This window comes from Asterias rubens, chromosome 16, assembly GCF_902459465.1.
Source record: "Asterias rubens chromosome 16, eAstRub1.3, whole genome shotgun sequence".
NCBI lineage: Eukaryota > Metazoa > Echinodermata > Asteroidea > Forcipulatida > Asteriidae > Asterias > Asterias rubens.
The window spans coordinates 14,207,355-14,227,824 of record NC_047077.1 but is presented as its reverse complement, the minus strand read 5'-3'; the positions used below and the strand labels follow the sequence as shown (position 1 = coordinate 14,227,824).

Genomic DNA, 20,470 nt, shown 5'->3' with positions numbered 1-20,470 from the left:
TAAGGAATGTAAACGTTTTTGTAATAACTCTTATAACTAGTGGCAAAAAAGATTAAACTTCGAACTAATGTGGTTTTGTAAAATAATGAGTTGTTTGCTCCACTGGACACTACTTGTAATTGTCAAAGACTAGTCTTCACAGTTGGTTTATCTCAACATTATGCATAAAATAACAAACCTGTGAACATTACAGCGCAATATTGGTTGTCAAAGTTGCGAGATAATAATAGAGGAAAAAAACCTTGTCACACGAAGTTGTGGCTTTCGAGACCTCAATTTCTAAATCTGAAGTCTCGAAATCAAATTCGTGAAAAGTTTACTTCTTTTTCGAAAACTACATTACTTCGGAAGGAGCCGTTTTTCACCTTGTTTTATACTCTCAACTTTTCCCCATTATTCGTTACCCAGAAAGGTTTTATGCTAATAACTATTTTGAGTAATTATCAATAGTGTCCACTGTTGCCTTTAAGATACAGCAGCAACACCACTATGCACAAAGTGATCAAGGCAAAGTTGCACTGCTTGCAATAGGTAAAGTTAGGCTCCTGGTCAAAAATAAGTTTGTATGTAAATAGTTGTTGAATGTTCTCTTGACTCTCTAGACATCCAAAATGGCGAACGCTGAAGTGAAAGTCAACAAAACATATCTTGTTTTTGCGGCATTACAAATGAAAACCAGTAGTGTGTTATGAGCATGCATCTCCATTTGTATATAACTTAAACCAAAGGTATATTTTAAAGTTTAATATTTTAATTTTAAAAGTTAAATGCTCATTAATCTTACCTATAGTTGATTATTTTGCTGGTGGAGTAGTCTTCTTCGGTTTGATTGGTTGATCACCAGCGCCGCCAAGAATGGCTTTCTCAAGGCCTAGAAGCGGTCCTTCAACACCGATCGACATTAGGAAAGCCGCAACGTACGATACCACCACATTGCCAACAAATACACAGATCTGGAGATTGAATATGTATAGTTTTTATTACAAATTTTGCTGAGAATTGGTCAACAACTGGTATACAAAATTGTTACAAAACCCAACTTGAATGCGCGAACGTATAGGACAAACAAACTGATAACTAAAATCTCGTGTGAGATGTCCTAGTTCATGTTCAGTAAATGCAAGAACATTAACTGAACTTGGCTTTTACATGAACTTTTCTAAAAGACTGTTCTCAGATTTACAAGTTTCTATCCTTAAAATAATGCAATTGAATGATGAAACTGGTCCCTGTAACGCCATTAAAGGGGTCTTAAGAAAACGAAAAATAAAGGTTAAATCCGGCATTCTTAAAAAGCAGCTATTATTTAATACACTGGTGCCATAAGGGAATATGTGTCCTTCCGGAGTGTATGGACAATATATTTATGGACGAAATGAAATTGAGACAAAGGAGGGCGCTGTCGGACTTAATTCCAACACAACAATAGCCGAATGTTGGACATAAATGCCACTGGAAAAATCCCCCATAGCAGCACACCGTTCAACTGTGGCCCCGTACTTGCAAGTTAGTGTCATCTTACATAAGCTAAGCCCAATTGCACAGAGCTTTTTTAAAAAAGGAGCTAGGCACAGCAACATGGTTAAAGGCAGTGGACACTATTGGTAATTACTCAAAATAATTATTAGAATAAAACCTTTCTTGGTGACGAGTAATGGGGAGAGGTTGATGGTATAAAACAATATGAGAAACGGCTCCCACTGAAGTGGCATATAGTTTTCGAGAAAGAAGTAATTTTCCACGAATTTGATTTTAAGACGTCAGATTTAGAACTTGAAGTCTTGAAATCAACCATCTAAACGCACACAACTTCCTGTGACATGGGTGTTTTCTTCCTTTCATTATTATCTCGCAAGTTCGTTGACCGATTGAGCTCAAATTTTCACAGGTTTGTTTTTTTATGCATACGTTGAGATACACCAAGTGTGAAGACTAGTCTTTGACAATTACCAATAGTGTCCACTGCCTTTAACAGCCAAATTGCAATGTCACGTGTAAAATATCTGACTGGTATATCCTTCTCATTTCTGCTAAGCAGAAAACTGTTAAGCAGTAATTTCTGCTTAATCAGCTCTACGAACACGTGGGTCCCGGTGATTCCATAAATACTTACATATGACATAACCGTGAAGTGGTAGAGTGATTTAGACGTAACATACATGACGTATATCAGTGTTGGATGTAGTAGGTAAACACCGAAGGTTATGCGACTCAGTGGAGCCCAAAATCCCCAACTTAGTAAGGTATTGACTGGTCCTGTAGAATAATATAATAAGCATAACGATCAGTCCAATATATTCATCATCGTCATCATCATCATCATGCTCTGCATCCACCATGGGGGACGTATAGAGCCACCCAACCAATGCGATACGATGCAGATTGCCATCGCTGCCGTGCCCGAGAGACTAAAAGTCTGCTTTCAGCTGACACACCCAAGTATTACGAGGTCGGCCTCTTGGTCTCTTCCATGCCTCTGAAGAAGGTCCGGTTTGGATCGAAAGCTAAGGCCATCTACCCTACTCATCATATATAAATATAAAAATGAGTAGAGGAGATGGCTTTTTAGCTTTTGATCCAAACCGGAACTTTTTCAGAGGCATAAACAAGAACAAGCATCAAACACACCCATTTCTTAGATAAACGAGGATCAAATGATAACGGAAGGTACATGTATAAATAAACATGAACTACCGCACACACAGACCCTCGTCATCGATTGGATGAACACACACGTCATGTGTCATACTTGATTTTAACCATGTGTTCACTGCCGTGACGTGTGATGCTCCTAAATGTAACGAGTCCTAGATGAGTGTTAAGGCTAGCCCTACTAAGTAACGTCGAGTTACTCGTCCGAACTCGAGATAGCATTAGTCTTTGTAAAATCCACCGATGGCGTGGGTATAGAAATGAGCACATTTGGATTTTATTTTAACACCCTATGATGTAAATGTGTGGGGCTTTTTTAAAGAGCCAATGATGATCTCAATATGTCAACTATTACCTTTTTATGGCCAAAGAGACATCGTAGATACCGGTTAATAACCATTTTACAAAATTTGCATTTAGTAATAAATATCTCGAGTCAAAAATGCACCCGGCCGCGCGGCTTTTTCAGCCGAGAGTCAAAAACGGCTTATCTATTATAATGACCCTGGACGCCAGTGACGAATTTCCCCTATTGGTTTTGAACACAGTTCTCCAGCTTTGGCATTTCCGCACCAAATAGCCGCCACTGACGTCACGATTCCTTTGTCGCGCGGGTTTGTTTGACCCCACGTGTTTCAGAAATTTGGCTTGGAGCGTTCAGGAGAAAACCCATTTTTACTATGTTTTAACGTGAGGTAAGAGGCTTAGTATATGTTTTATGTTTCCTTGATTGACTGCAGCTGTTAGAAAACTGTAATATCTATATATTTGAGATCATCCTTTATTGGCTGTTTAAGGGGTTTAGGGTATGTGACAACACGTCCATGGTGTCAATTTTTAACACTTCGGTTTTTAAAATGTACAAACGAAATTGTTTATAACATTAATTGACTAAAAACTACCTCCGTATCCGAAATGACAAGAAAACGCCACCCAGACCACAGCCACAGCGAAGGCAAATCGACTGAAAGTTGTGTACATTACGGCGGCGTAGAATTCAATCTCGTTGTTATCTGGCGACCTGTAGAGACCGAAAACCACACCCATACCCAGGGCAACTGCAATCAGCCACCCTAGGGCGTTGACCCGCTGTTGACAAGAAAACAAAGATGTTTTTATGATTTTTTCATTTCAAGGAACATTACAGAATTCGTGTAACAAAGCAGTTGCTGGGCGGCGTATAAAAGCTCTCTGCTTGTTCTCATCTTAGAATGTAGAACCCCTCGTACTGCATCTCTTTGAAACTTAATCCTGTGCTCTGCCCTCTTTTAAGAGGAATATCAATTCCTACCTTCAGCTCCACTGAGTTACTGCATTTCTATGTTTTCTTCCTTGTAGCCCTTAACCTATAGAGTGGACTTTAGCCTTGTTTTGGGCGAACTTAAAAAAGAAATAATGATAATAGTGATAACCGATTACACATTTTGCAAGAAGTGCAAAGAAAATTTAATAAAACACTCACTGAGCGATAAACTTAAAACAGGAAAGTAGTTGTATTTCTTTTTCATCAAATATAATACATTTCAGACTAAAATATAAAAAAAAGCAAATTATAACATCATCATCTTTAGACCATGTAAGTTTTATGTAAAACTGTGATCTTAGACATCTGTTTTTTTCTTCTTCTTTTCTTACCAGAGCATGTTTATTTAAAGGTATTGGAAAATTTTGGTAATTACTCAAAATAATTATTAGCATAATACCTTACTTCGTAACGATTAATGGGGAGAGGTTGAGAATATAAAACATTGTGGGAAACGGCTCCCTCTGAAGTATTATCGCAGTTTTCGAGAATGAATTTGATTTTCATACCTCATGATTTCATTGTTGAGTCTCGAATTTAAGCATCTAAACGCACAGAACTTTGTGTGACAGGGGTGTTTTTTCTGTCATTATTGTCTCGCAACTTCGACGACCAATTGAGCTCAAATTTTCACAGGTTTGTTACTGTATGCATATGTTGAGATACACCAAGAGAGAAGATTGGTGTTTGACAATTCCCGGTCAAGTGTTTTTAAAGGCATGTAAATTGGTAAACAAACAAGTCTTTACGAGTTGAATAATTCAAGGTTTATATTAATTGATATCCTATTAGAGAATAACTTCGGAGATGAGAATGGTGAAATCAATCCTGAAGCGAATATTTTACAATGCCGTGCAGAAAAACAAGTGAGCAAAACCAAGTTTGTTTTGTTTACAACAGAGGGCGTGAACATTCCTAAGACCATGATGATGTAACAAATTGTCGCGAGCATTGCTCCTTTTGCTGTTTGGCACGCATTGCAAGTGCATTCAACGATGCAATCATGGCGGCTGTATGAATAGTCGCTTGTGCTAGAGCCATGATCTATTGTCAATGTCAGTTAGACATGTGTGGATGATATGTGGGTGTAACAAGGCAATGGGAATGAAGTGAAACTTGGATCGAAATGTCTTAGTACTGTACTAAGCTCACGGTAGCTTTACAAAACATGTCTTGGAATCTGTACTAGTGTCGATATCTTAAAACCAAGGTAAGAACAAGTTTTACTATAGATAACTTATGTTGAACATGACCAATGACTGTTGTTTTGAGTGCAATAAGAAATGAACAGTTGAATGGTGCATCGAGGAGGCTTGCGGGGCTATCGCCCCGCCCGGCTACCTTAGGGGTCTGGCACTTGGCCCCGGCTTGGTGGAAAGACGGTCTAGGGAAACACACAGTCCCTTTGATATTGCATCATTGGTTTAAACAAGCACTACATTAAACATGACCGTAATACCCAAAGACTGCTAGTGGCTCAACCAGAAATTTTCATGAAGGGGGAGGGGCTGCATTGTGTCGATGTCATTTGGGGGACAAGTGGGATGAGGGGTGAGTTGTTTGGTGTTTGCTTTAGTTTTGTTTATAATAAAAATAAAAATAAAGTATTTTGAAATTGAACAAGGGAGAAATATTTACCCACAAAATGAATAAATTTAACTATCTTGGATAGGGAGCCGTTTCTAACAATGTCTTAAACTATCAAAAGCTTTCCGTTGCTCGTTACCAAGTAATATTGTATGTTTTATGTTGAGCATTCGTGTGTACAGTGCCTTTTATACCGTTGGTTACAAACCATCGTATACCTTGTTCATTTTGGTTACAAACCATCGTATACCTTGTTCATTTGGTTACAAACCATCGTATACCTTGTTCATTTTAATAGACTTTCCATTGTAAAACAAATATATATCCAGCTATCATTCCAACCAAGTAGGTCTGGATTATTATTTAACTATGAAAAACTAATGTTAGATACGAACTCGTGTATACCTTGCTAATTTTTATTAGACTGTCGATTGTTACACATATATATTGAGCTATCATTCCAACCAATTAGGTTGTGTATTTAACGATAAAAACTATAGTTAGATACAAACTAACACATACCTGGCCCATTTTCATAGACTTCCAATTGTAAAAAAAAAAAATATGCAGCTATATCATTCCAACCAAGTATAATTTTGTATTAAACTTTAAAAACTATTGGCTTAAATACAAAAAACATACCTTGCTCATTTTGATAGTCTGTCCATTGAGTTTGAAGAAGATATAGCCAGCTATCATTCCAACCAGGTAGGTTTGGATCCGACAATATGGCTTGCCATAGATGATGTCCGCACTTGGATTTTCATATACGACTACAGTATTGTTGTTGTAGGCCCTACAAATGAAGTTAGGAATTAAATTAAAGACACTGGATGGACACTATTGGTAATATTCAAAGACTAGTCTTCTTACTTGGTGTATTTCAACATATGCATAAAATAACAAACCTGTGAAAATTTGAGCTCAATTGGTCGTCGAAGTTGCGAAAAGAAAAAACACCATTGTCGCACGAAGTTGTGTGCTGCTTTCAGATGCTTGATTTCGAGACCTAAAATTTCAGTGTCTTTAACTGGCTTCATTTGTCCGTTGATGGGTGGTGCCATGTCTGGAGTTACATCTTTGAAGGAGTGTTGATTATGCACTGGACACCATTAGTAAAGGTCAAAGAACAGTATTCTCACTCGGTGTATCCCAACATTTTATGCATTAAGCAAATCTAGAAATGTGGACTCAGTTGGTCGTTGAAGTTCCGAGAGAAAAATAACCTTTTGCATAAATAATGTGTGCGCTTTCTAATGCCTATGGAAAAAAAAAATCGTTCTCAAAAACTATGTTACTAAAAAAACAAAAACAAAAAATTGAGGGAGCCGTTTTTCACAATTTTTGATACTATGAACAGCTCCCAATTGCTCGTTCCCAATTATGTTTTTATCATAACAATTATTTTTAGTAATTACCAATTGTGTCCAGTAACTTTAAAAAGGCTCAAAGACATTGGGAGAACAGAGTAACATTTGAATAACTCAAGAATCTAATCTTGTTTGGACGAGACATAGAGATGAAAGAAAAAGTAAACTTGCCTTTGATTACAAAAAAATTAGTTAACAAGCACGATACTTTTATCATTGTTTGTACAAAAAAACAAGACACATTACTGCGTGCAACTGGTCTACGTCACAAGGCGCCATGCTGGAGGATCAACTTACTCACGTAGTCCTACAGGAGCACCGAAGTACGTCGCCAGGTAAGCTGTGATACCAAAAGACCCGAGACAAAGACTAACTATGAGAGTTATCCCAATCTTTGAATTCCTGCAACAGATAAAACACATTCAAAAAATCAACAGAAGTACAAATCGTTGGTCTATAAAAATTGTGAGCTATGTCCATAAAGGCCTCGATAACCCCATGGCGTGAAGCACCGTGCTTCATTTTTTCACATTCACAAAACATATTACTACCATAGAGCTATATATATTGACTAGAGCGCTAACTTGCTCTGCGTTTTGAAGCCACCCTGGGCGCAGACATGTTTGATGTGTTGCGTGAACTCGGAATTTTAAGAGAACACACATTGCCGCGATTATTTTACATTCTGCGTGTGCGTATACGTACGCAGCTGTCCACTCGCGTACGTCCGCGCTATGAAAACCGTAACTTCGACTTGATTGCCGTACTAAAAAAAGGTAAACGCGCATTTTAATCATGACGCACATGACGCTCGCAGTTTGTGCGCTGATCAGCAGATTGTGCGTTCACATTTGCTGCATTTTTTGCTTCGATGGCACATAAAAAAGAACAGACGCACGATCATGCAAATAGCCGTACAATTGCCGTACAAAATTTCAAGCTTTTGTATTGGTTTGTACATAAACATGGATGCGCCCACACGGCTTCAAAACCTTAGTGCGTGTATAACGGGGTGTTAGCGCTCTAGTCAATATATATAGCTCTATGATTACTACCTAGTTCTAAGTCACTGTAGTATTTAGTTGGCAACTTGGAAATCAAGATACCATGCAAAATTTCTAAACGATGACTTTACGAAACTTAAAAAACAAATGAGACGCAACCAACCTAAAAAACAATAGATTTACTTACTTATGCAAAATGTACAGAATTATTGGACTAATGATGAAGAACTGCATGTCATTAGCCAAGTACCAGGACCAGCCCATACACTGTTAACAAAAATAGTAAAACACACTAGTAACATATCTCAAAATGAATTGTTAAGTTGTTAAAATTACAAGACTACTCTTTCTAATACCATCCACACGGTTCGTTCGAAAACCATGTGTATGGCATTCAAGTGGTAGATTATACCTTTAAAGGCACTGGACACTATTGGTATCTGCGCAAAGTAATTGTAAGCATAAAAACTTACTTGGTAACGAGCAATGAAGAGCTGTTGATTGAATAACACGTTGTGAGAAACGGCTCCCTCTGGAGAAACGGGTTACTCGTCCTAACTCAGATAGGACTAGTAATACTAGTAGTATATGGAAGAGCTTTTCGTACGAAATCGTATTGTCGCCACATAAAAAAAACAAAATAAAAAAATAAAACATCTTATCGTGTACAGACACGATAAGTCTAAACTTATTCCGTACGCGTATTAAATAGGAGGGAATGTTGTTTTATTCATGTGACGGCAATGCGCTTCGTAATACATCTTATTTTTAAGATTGGAGGTACACTTTCTCTCAGTAACTTGGAGGTGCACTTTAAGCCGGCCTTGGGTCGACCTTCGATGTTCTTGCGCCCGCAGCAAACCGTCGGCAACGTGCAGACAAAATAATATATGCTCAGGTCACAACAACTGAGAAATCGTGCGTTGGATTAGTTCACGACCGTCGGGATCACGTCGTACAAGTTTAACGTGTTCTACTCTTGCGACTGTTATTTTTTTCTAGCGGCGACTGTTTCAGATTGTCTTAAAATCATCGCAGTTACTCTCAGGTCGTAAATAATCGCCGACTGAAAAGTTCCCGAAGGTCTTAGCTCAGGCGCAGTGTGATCCTGACAAGTCAGTCGCCGACTGTTTTTTTTTATGTTGACGTAAGGTCGACCTGAGGCTGGCTTTATGGTACAGCTAGTGTCCCCCACACCGTCATCTCGATACTCACCTGTAGGGAAAGGTCCCCAGGGAACGGGTACAGGTTGTTAATGTACAGCAGGTTAGTCCACCAGTACTCTTCACACGTGTCGGCTGCAAATTCAAACAAGCCTATCATACCGGGTCCTTGGCCTAAGTGTATAGCTAGACACGCCCAGATCACCAGTGACAGCATGTACACTGGGGTTATCCGCCATAGCCGGTGGAAGTAGAAGATCAACCAGTTCATTTTGCCGTTGGTTTTCTTCAGGTGCTTCATTGTGTGGTATGTCAGCAGAAGACCACTGCAGAATGAAAACGGGAGGCAATGAATAGAACACCAAAATAAGACAATTGTATTAGTTGTGATTAGGGTCGAGAAAATTTAAATAAACATTGATGGAATACTTGTCCAACGGGCGCGTGCCGGTCAATGGAAATCAATGAATTTTAATTTTTGTAAATTTGGACTTAATTGGTCATCGAAGTTGCAAGAGAATTATGCAAGAAAATAGATGAATACTTCACGAAGCCTTATATTGCGCACCTTAAAGGCACTGGACACTATTGGTAATTGCCAAAGACTCATCTTCACATGTATGAAGTAACGAAGCTGTGAAAATTTGAGCTCAATCTGTCATCGAAGTTGCGAGATACTAATGAAAGAAAAAAAACATCCTTGTCGCACCATGGTCGCACGAAGTTGTGTGCTTTCAGATGCTTGACTTCGAGACCTCAAAATAATTCCAAATCTGAGGTCTCAAATCAAATTCGTTGAAAATTACTTCTTTCTCGAAAACTACGTCACTTCAGAGGGACCTGTTTCTCACAATGTTTTATAATATCAACCTCTCCCCGTTACTCGTTACCAAGTTTTATGCTAACGATTATTTTGAGTAATTGCCAATAGTGTCCACTGCCTTTAACAGTGTTTGAATGATTGTAATAAGATGAGAAGTTACCTGAGCATAAAGAAAGTATCCACAGAGACGGTAGAGTAAATGAGTCCGGAGGCGAGGAAAACAGGAACAACTTGTTGAATTGGTTGTCGAATATCATCTGGAAAGAGAGAGGATAAACAATTTTGTTTAGTTTTTCCTAAAACTATTAATTTAATTATTTAGTTATTCTTAGAAACAAAAGGTCAAATTACGGGGAACGTTATACACACTCATGTACAAAAAAAAATATAAAACGTCGTGAGTATGACACAATTACAAAGAAGATGGAAAGAAATTTACAGATCAAACAAACTGCAAGGGACAATATTACAGGGTTAGAGGCAAGCACCATAACAGGGCTAGCCAAGCACACTAGTCATGCATCTATAGCTGTAAATATGATGGAGTCTGAGAAATTGCTTTAGTAGATGGCAGCTAGGCCTATACATTCAAAAATTTCCTTTGAAAATATGGAATCGAAAACATAACTGCCTTGAAAACCAACAATTTATTTAATTGTGGAGATACGTCAATATGAGTTGAGGTGGTTTGCAGTTTGGCGTAGCCCAGTAACTAATTGTTGTATGACCGTCTTCGAATTAGCTTCTGAAGCTACGTCTACGGCTGTTTCAATTTACATATAGCCGTAGATCCAGCTGATAGCCGCCAAATGGGACCCGGTGTCCCAGGGATATCTGTCCGCCGGTGATTCGGTCCCGCAATGGGAAATTAACACGGGCTGGGGAAGATGATTCAAAAGAGGGCGCTATCAGAAGAAGTTTGTACACAGTTTGATATATATGGGGGCCGAATCTCCGGGGTGTGGGGGGGGATCTCCTGCCCACGTCCGGTCCTACTCACCCCAATACATAATTTGAAACTGGAGGGTGTGGCCGAGAATAATCCAGAACATACTGATTACGCGAATACCATTCAGACAAGCTAGACTTCCCGCAGTCTGCTCAGTATTCAAGATCTTAGAGCCATTGTTAATGCACGAGAAGCTCATCATAAGTCTATTGAGAAAACCTGCAGAACCAAAAAAAAAAAAGAATTATAAATGATTGTGGTAATAATTAAGAAAGTGAAACAGTTATTCTGTATTGTATTGGTCTTGTATTGAATGGAAATTTTTATGGCCATCATGCAAAATACATTGTACAGAAAGCAATTGTGGCAAATTTCGTTAAAGCCGTTGGACACTTCCGGTAAACAGTATTGAATACGACATATATTTCCAAGGCCCACACTTCGTGTATCACAACTTCCGTATAAAATAACAAACCTGTGAAAATTTAGGCTCAATCGGTCTCGGAATCGGGAGAAAATTTCTGCTAATAACCGGAAAACTCACCCTTGTTTCTTCACGTTTCGCCGTGTCATGACATGTGTTTACTATAAATCAGTAATTCTTGATGTCGAAAATTGATATTTGTTCTAATATTTTCTCAAAAACAAATCATTTCATTGAATATTATTTCAAGAGAAGTCTTTTACCATAACCTTCTGTAAACCCTGTAAGTAATTTGTAAATCTGTGAACTTTTTTTTTTTTTTTTTTTTCTGTTCCGAAAGTGTATAATGGTTTTAAATTTAAGAGGGGGTGGGGGTGGGGTGCGCTCTGGTTCTTCAGAAAACAGCATTGTTCATTCAAAGTATTAACAGGAGATTTTTACGTATAGATAAGATTTGTTATTTAGATATGGCTGCCGAGGCACAGTGATTTAATACTACAACATTGTTGGTAATTCCTGCAGATTGTTTTTGTTCAGTTTGTTTAACTTCATCGACCCCACCCCCGTTTGAGTTGGTAAAGTAACAGTTTTAGCGAGTTCATTCACAAGTCAGACAATTGTTTATCTGCCGGCGCCCTTTTGCTTTTTGAACAAGCCTTCTAAAATGTTCACCTAATTTCTTCAGCTGTTTCCTTGCAGCCGATGTATCGGCCCCTGAGTAACTTGGACGACGTCTGACGTCACCATTTTTCTCCTCGATGTCAAGTTCCACCATTTTGCCATTACGGCTCTCGGCCTTTTCACTGTCCACTTGGGTCTTAGCTTTAACCTCAACTGCCTCTTCGTCGGCAGTGTCCAGACTCTCGTAAATATTCTGCAAATAGATATTTCTAAAACGATTAACGTAGGCCGTGCTTGTGTTGCTTGCAATGTTTGATATAAATGTACGTCTATGAAGCCGTTTTGAGATTATAGTGTAGGGCCTGCACAACAGTATGACACTGTTGAGTTTTGGTTAACTAGTCTGTAGTACACCCAAATAAAACAGTACACTCCCACTATATTGTTTCCGCCGAACCTCAAAAGAGGCTGATGCAAGGTCGGGAATTGCATGATGAGGTGTCAATAAATATGTGGTTAACGGTATTACCGCAAACCAAATTTTTAGAACACCATTATTTTGTATTTCCATGCATGTAGATTATGTTCTTTTGAGAACTTGTCTTGCTTTATATTCTACTAAACACTGGAATACATGATCAGGTTTCGAAGCCCCGAACGTGTTCAGGCTACCTTTTATATTGCAATCGCTTCATATTTACCGTCTTTAACAACAACATTTCCGATACAAACTATTGGTGGCGCACTATATTGTAAACCCTTTGAATCAAATAAGAATTAAGTGTGTTTTTACCTTGCCTTTTATAATAACTGATATATTACTTACTTCTTCAGGTTGCACTCGCTTCTGTATGTCTTCTACTGTCGTATCAATCTTTTCTTGGATTCTCCGTTGTGCAGCAATGTGATAAACGGTTCCAATCGTAACCACCACAAGAAAGAAACATAACACGCATCTACAACAATGAAGGTACGTACAAAGATTGACCGTCATTTTGCAACTTTGAGTTTTCTTTTTAGTAATCTTTTAATGTGGGTGGCCTGTGCGGCACCATAATGTAGCCCGAGCCCTAAATGTAGCCTGACCTAAATGTAGCCCCAAACATGTACCTAAATGTAGACCGGACCTAAATGTAGCCCCAAACATGTACCTAAATGTATAGCCCGGACCTAAATGTAGCCCCAAACATGTACCTAAATGTAGACCGGACCTAAATGTAGCCCCAAACATGTACCTAGATGTACATGTTTGGGGCTACATTTAGGTCAGGCTACATTTAGGGCTCGGGCTACATTATGGTGCCACACAGTGGCCCTTTCCAAAAATAATCATCAGTGTGATGATTCAAACTCCAAATCAGTTCCAAGTCAAATGAAAGAAGCATTTGGTGCAGAAAAAAGTGCAGAGCACATCAAATCATAGACAATTTTGGCTTACAGTTTTCGGTTGACTTCTTTTTCGTGCGTGACATTATGGGGTTGCAGTCAACGCGTGCCCTTGATTTAAGGCCAAGACAATGTAACGGTTCGTATAGGGTGGTAAATTAAAACGCTAGTAGAGTTTTTGGCTTCATTTTGCATTTGTTGGGGCATTATTGAATGATTTAAGTATTTAACCTTCTGCTTTGACCTCTACTTTGTTTTAACCATTGTCCAGGTGTGTTTTACTATGCAGAAACTATTATATTTTTTTGAGGCACTATGAAACTATTTGTAAGAATTAAGTGATTCCACAATCAAATCACATTTTCGGAATTTTTTTATTGACCTTTTTCCATGAATACTGGTGACAGGTCACAAGGTGCCATTATTATGTCATGAAACCAAATCATGGTTCATCAACTATCAAGAGATTCCTATTGTTGTTGTTTTCCATCAATGAACATTGACCAATTTGCACATTAAAGTCTTATTTAAAAATTGTTTTGTTAAAGGCAGTGGACACTATTGGTAATTACTCAAAACAATTATTAGCATAAAAACTTTTTTGGTGACGAGTAATGGGAGAGGTTGATGGTATAAAACATTGTGAGAAACGGCTCCCTCTGAAGTGCTATAGTTTTCGAGAAAGAAGTAATGTTCCACGAATTTGATTTCGAGACCTCAAGTTTAGAACTTGAGGCCTTGAAATCAACCATCTAAACGCACACAACTTCGTGTGATAAGGGTGTTTTTTCTTTCATTCTTATCTCGCAAGTTCGATGACCAATTGAGCTCAAATTTTCACAGGTTTGTTATTTTATGTATATGTTGAGATACACCAACTGTAAGGGCTAGTCTTTGACAATTACCAATAGTGTCCACTGCCTTAAACTATAAAACAACAGAATGAAAAGGGTGTACCTACACGGTGACAATAGCTCCAGCATACCATGGATAATCAATTGCGCAGTCATAGTACAGATAAGGTCCGATCACTGTAAATAATCAATACGTTTATTCAATATCGGCAGATATTATCCTCACCAATTGAAAATATTTGCCCTGCGTATAGATTATTGGATTACAAGAATATATTAGGAACGATACAATGAATCAGTTTAGGAAATTAAAGTACATATGAAGATGATTTAAACACAGAGATAACAAATAACCTTAAAGACCTGCTTGAACGAAAACGTCAAGTCGTGAACTTTGCTGAATTCCATTTAAAATGTTTTCAATGAATAAGGAAATCGAGTCATATGATTATAAATAGATTTTGATTGTGTAAAAAAAACAATCATTTTGAATACCCTTATCCAGTGCTTTTCTGAGAGATTTGCGAAAAGCCCCGTTACGTAATCACTCTTAAAACCTCATAGTTGGAAGCTTCAATTTGTAAAGCCGCTTTGTTGCAGCGTGGAGGTATAATAAAAGCAAACTCCCACAAATGACGTCAGCGGCATTGTCCTTTGGCGCGCGCTCTCAACGGCAGAAGTGTTTTTAGTTTTTCAAAACCTTTAGGTTGGGGCCTGATTTTTTAATCGATAATTACGAAAAATTCAGAAGTGTAAACATATCAAAATTACATTAAAATGGTCAACAAGTGCACTATAAACAAGTCTAAATACCATTTCCGTTAAAAACCTTCCGCTCAGGTAGCGGTTTGTTGAAACCGCAAAAATATCTTCTATTTGGTCAGCAATGAACGGTCTGTTGAAAAAATTTGCTGTGCAGATTTAAAGGACACTTAATCGTAATTATTCAAAATAATTGTTAGCCAAAAATGTTTCTTTTTAGCGAGCAATGGAGAGCCTGTGATAGTTTAGAATTTTGTGGCAAACGGCTTCTTCTGAAGTAAAGTAGTTTTTTTTCTTTAAGATACACTTACTCACTCAAAGAGTTTAAAGACAGTGGACACTATTGGTAATTGTCAAAGACCAGTCTTCTCAATTGGTGTATCTCAACATATGCATAAAAAACAACAAACCTGTGAAAATTTGAGCTCAATTGGTCGTCGAAGTTGCGAGATAACTATGAAAAAAACCCATGTCACACAAAGTTGTGTGCTTTCAGATGCTTGATTTTGAGACCTCAAATTCCAAACTTGAGGTCTCGAAATCAAATTCGTGGAAAATTACTTCTTTCTCGAAAACTATGGCACTTCAGAGGGAGCTGTTTCACACAATGTTTTATACTGTCAATCTCTCCCCATTACTTGTTACCAAGTAAGGTTTTATGTTAATAATTATTATTTTGAGCAATTACCAATAGTGTCCACTGCCTTTAAAAGATTGCCATGTCAGCACGAGGCCTCTTAAGAGGCATCTGAAAGCTTACAAAATTGAGCAATTATTATTAAGCATTATTATTATTATTAAGCATAATGTGTGTTTTTTTCCTCTCCTTCGTCTCTTTCAACTTTGGCGACCAAATGAGTCGAAATGTTCACAGGTTTGTTATGTGATGCTTGCAATACACCAGCTGAAAATACTTGTATTTGACAATTCCCAAATGTGACCAGTGATGACCAACTAAACTATGCTATAGAATTGTTATAACCAAACAGGTTTTTAGCAGAAACAAAGGTGTCGCTTTATCACTGCTATGGTTACCTATGATTTTTCTGTCGTGAAGAAATTACTGAGCTGATTTTAAGCACTGTAACTGTAATGACGGGTACCCCCCCCCCAAAAAAAAAAAAAAAAAAAAAATATTAAAAAAAGTATTGGATCAATCATAACAAAATATATGGTATGTACTAAATGGCTGACCAGGTTACCAGAAGAAAACAAATATAATTATGAAAGTCGACTCTATCTGTATTGGCATTAATCCATAATGTAAACAAAAAATGCCTGGCATGATGTGACAATACAAAGATAACAATCATAAATGTAGCACTACCTTCAACTCCGGTCAATGTAAAATCGGTCACCGTTGGAGGATACAAAAGCATAAAACTTAAAGCCATTGGACACTTTCGGTAAACAGTATTTTCCAAGGCCCACACTTCGTGTAACACAACTTCTATATAAAATAACAAACCTGTGAAAATTTAGGCTCAATCGGTCATTGGAGTCGGGAGAAAATAACGGGAAAACCCACCCTTGTTTCCGCACGTTTCGCCGTGTCATGATATGTGTTTAAAAAAATCCGTCATTCTCGATATTGAGAATTGATATTGTTTTAATGTTTTAAGCTTTTCATGGAACAAAATTTCAAGAGAAAGCGTTTGCAATTACCTTCTGTGAACCCTGTAAGTTATATGTAAATTTGTGAACTGTTTTTGTTCTGTACCGAAAGTGTATAATGACTTTAAATATGACAAATGTATGCACCTTTTTTTACAAACTTTGTAGAACGTGGAAATAGCATATAATGGTAGCCCCTTAACGTTATACTGTTGTCTAGTGTTAAACGATTTACGAAGAGCGGAGTCGAAGACTATGTACATCCAGGACATTACCGCTTTATGTATCAAGGGATCGTGGGCATTGATAAGTTTGTTAGTGTGAACACTTTGAAACGGATTATTTTCTTTAACAAAAAGCCGATTAAAAGTTTAGCTCTTCCAGCATGTTACCATGCAAATACTACCGTCGGATATAGTGTCATAAAACAAATATTATTGAAAACGCACTTATTGTAACGCTCACAAAGAGATCCCAACATTCAAATTCATTTAGCCGTCGATTTCACCAAACTCTTCCTAACTTCATCTTATGACTTAGGACGGGTTCAGTTCCGTATCCAAATACGTAGGACGCATTGAACTCATCCTAAGTTAGGGCGGGTTACTCGTCCTAACTCGAGTTAGGTTTAATCCTAGCGTTTTGTGAAATCGGCTGCAGGACACTTAATTAGCCAAAAACAATTGTTCCGAAAAAAGGGTACATTCCTTTAAAATGCAGCGCGATGGAAGCAAGTGAAACTTACCTGGAATTCCCTTGGTTAGCTCGAACAGTTCAGGACCAGAGCAAGCCGCCGGCACACATAACGATGTTCGTGCATAAGTCTATATAACAAGCAGAGACACAAAACGTGATTAGTCACTCGTAGTTAAAGGCAGTGGACACTATTGGTAATTACTCAAAATAATTATCATCATGAAACCTTTCTTGAATACGAGTAATGGGGAGAGGTTGATGTAAAAAACATTGTGAGAAACAGCTCCGCCTGAAGTGACGTAGTTTTCGAGAAAGAAGTAACTTTCCACGAATTTGATTTCGAGACAACAAGTTTAGAATTTGAGGTCTTGAAATCAAGCATCAGAAAGCACACAACTTCGTGTGACAAGGGTATTTATTCTTACATTATTATCTCGCAAATTCTACGACCGATTGAGCAAAAAATTTCACGGGTTTGTTATTTTATGCATATGTTGAAATACACCAACTGTGAAGGCTAGTCTTTGACAATTACCAACAGTGTCCACTGCCTTTAACAACAAATGTTTGCTGCAATGTCCCACTCACACTTAAAGTGAACAATATTATCTGGAATTAAACAAAAGTCGTGGGTTCGACTCACTCCCGCGTATTGTTGTTATTAGGGAGGTTTAATTGCACGTTACGCGAGCGAAAACGTGAACGTGGACGTCAGAAAATGTTGTTGTTAATTTAACGTTATAACCATACGTGAAAAATACCTATTTCTCACGTTTGGTACATCAGTGCAGACGTCATACGTAATTATGAAATAAGCCACACGTGGTGACGTAACCCAGAGACAACACAATTTTCTGACGTTCACGTTCAAGTTTTTGGTCGCGTAACGTGCGGCTGAAACTCCCTATTATTATTATTTAAAATGGCGTGACGAAGTGACTAATTCAAAGTTTAACATATTAAAGGCAGTGGACACTATTGGTAATTACCCAAAATAATTATTAGCATAAAACCTTTCTTGGTGACGAGTAATGGGGAGAGGTTGATGGCATAAATCATTGTGAGAATCGGCTCCCTGTGAAGTGCCATAGTTTTCAAGAAAGAAGTAATTTTCCACGAATTTGATTTCGAGACCTCAGGTTTAGAACTTGAGGTCTGGAAATCAACCATCTAAACGCATACAACTTCGTGTGACAAGTTTTTTTCTTTCATTCATATCTCGCAACTTCGACGACCGATTGAGCTCAAACTTTCACAGGTTTGTTATTTTATGCATATGTTGAGATACACAAACTGTGAACGCTAGTCTTTGACAATTACCAATAGTGTCGACTGCCTTTAAATTATGCCTGGAAATTATTTTAATTCTTTTAACATCAGTAAACAGTATTGTCCAAAGACCCACACCTCGTGTATCACAATTTATGTATAAAATAACAAACCTGTGAAAATTTGGGCTCAATCGGTCATCGGAGTCGGGAGAAAATAACTGGAAAACCCACCCTTGTTCCCGCACGTTTCGCCGTTTCAGGACATGTGTTTAAAATAAATCCTTTATTCTCGATATTTGATAATTGTTTTAATGTTTTCTCAAAAAGTAAAGAATTATATTTCAAAGTATGTCTTTCACCATTCTGTAAACCCTTCAAGTTATTTGTAAATCTGTGACATTTTAATTGTTGTTCTGTTCAGAAAGTGTCCAATGGCTTTAAAGAATCATTGAGAGAACTTACAGTTATCGGGTACGGATAAAGAACTGAGCAATACATGGTATCAAACGGCGCGTCTTTGTTGTAGTCTCGAACCAGCTCGCACTCCTCAAAGTTGCCATAATTTGCCGTAAGGAGTTTGAACTCCAAATTAGCTAGCGGGTTGCGACCTCCATTGGAGTGGACCACTGAAATAATCATGGGAAAAAAACACATAGACCAAAAATGTAAAGACAGAGTTTGATAAATTGACGATAACAGATTCGTTCCTTCATAATAATTTCACTACTTAAAAACCACAGGTTTTCAATTTTTAGAGCGTGTCAATACTCTTAAACTGCTACCTTGTTTGCACTCAGCATTTCTCGGTTTCGTATTATCAATTACTCGTATGGAATTTTTTGGAATTTGAATCTGTGGTACAGAATTGGCACCCTAAAAGAATTGGTTTTAAGGACTCTCTTTTTTTTCGAACGATTTAGAACCCCCCCCCCCCCACCATTGAAAAGCACTAAAACAATAGCAATTTTGATGTACATACAATAAATTTACACCCGTCTGTAAATACTCACTCTGCCTTGCGTACGTCTTAGACTGCTCTAAGTCGTCCAGAAACATGTCTACGTTGGTCATACAAGCACTCGTCACGTTCTGAAAGATACCAGTGTCTCTGTTTTGCTTCACGTGAACTTTAAGTTGTTGCATTATACCCGGAACATCGCCATCAAAGTACTCTTTAAGCTCATCCTGGTCTATACTGTCCCATCCAAGAGCCTCCTGCTTCGCTGATGCACTCTGCTCTATCAACGACATGGCACCCCCACCAATACGCTGTATCATGCTGAGAAGGTCTGCCGCTTCGGGGTTGTTAGTCTCGAAGCATTGCACAGCGTGTGGAAAAACTGCTGTTGAAAGTATCAGAACTGTTACCAGAAGCCGGCAGTCGGCCATTTTGTTTTGTTTTTTCTCGCAGTGAAATTTCTGCTCAGAAGAAACAATCGGTTTGTCAACGATTAGTGTGTGATAAAGCTAAACTTCGAACCTACTGGTTGCATGCAAAGAATTGTTGAATATGTATCTGTCGCACATTTGGTTTCCTTGTAACCAAAAAAGTGTACAGATGGCTGCGCACAAGCAATAGTTCTGTGGCCTAATGTTCCGGCACATGAGCAGGTGACGTAATGGTGATACTGTACACGAACATTAATGCACAAAGCATAGACTCGATCGACGACATACGATATCTCTTCTATTCACTGCGCATGTTGAGTTTAAAATCATGTGAACAAGCCGTGGGGTCGAAGCTTAAAAAAAAACGTTATGTCATTGTTAGCCTCCAAACGATAAGATATCAGCTTTAGATAGTTTTAATTTTTCTTTACACAAGACTCATTGGAACGCAAGAAAAGATAAAGTCAGATTAAGTTGAGAATAATATTTTGAAGTATCCACCATTAAGTGATTGTAAAGTGATAAAAAGTATTTTTAAGCTATGATTCATATAGTACTGGTAAACTTATTTTTGCATTGCACTACACACAGTGTTTTTCCAC

The 20,470-nt window shown here is 38.0% G+C and overlaps 2 protein-coding genes across 2 annotated transcripts in view; one reads left to right on the top strand and one right to left on the bottom strand.

Moving 5' to 3' along the window:
• Positions 1–794: 794 nt before the first annotated feature.
• LOC117301131 (O-acyltransferase like protein-like) lies at positions 795–19,868 on the bottom strand. Its single transcript, XM_033785021.1, has 15 exons — positions 19,490–19,868; positions 18,942–19,105; positions 17,258–17,336; positions 14,244–14,313; positions 12,723–12,852; positions 11,948–12,149; positions 10,903–11,070; positions 10,063–10,159; positions 9,132–9,405; positions 8,104–8,183; positions 7,210–7,314; positions 6,185–6,338; positions 3,555–3,741; positions 2,114–2,256; positions 795–953 (listed from the first exon to the last, which is right to left on the bottom strand). Exons 1-15 carry the CDS (start codon positions 19,866–19,868, stop codon positions 795–797), a joined length of 2,391 nt encoding a protein of 796 aa, XP_033640912.1.
• The window catches only part of LOC117300590 (O-acyltransferase like protein-like), a 35,567-nt gene continuing 22,245 nt past the window's right edge, over positions 7,149–20,470 (top strand). Inside the window, exons 1-2 of the mRNA XM_033784251.1 lie at positions 7,149–7,247; positions 12,731–12,866. The gene's annotated coding sequence lies outside the window, so the exon portion shown is untranslated. The remainder of the gene's footprint in view (positions 7,248–12,730; positions 12,867–20,470) is intronic.

Excerpts from the sequence above, each read along its gene's own strand:
- LOC117301131 (XM_033785021.1), bottom strand. The coding sequence starts at position 19,868 with ATGGCCGACTGCCGGCTTCTGGTAACAGTTCTGATACTTTCAACAGCA. Across the intron at positions 8,184-9,131 it reads CTGGGGACCTTTCCCTACAG|TGTATGGGCTGGTCCTGGTA; the intron begins GTGAGTATCGAG and ends TTTTGTTAACAG. Across the intron at positions 954-2,113 it reads ACTTCACGGTTATGTCATAT|ATCTGTGTATTTGTTGGCAA; the intron begins GTAAGTATTTAT and ends TTCAATCTCCAG.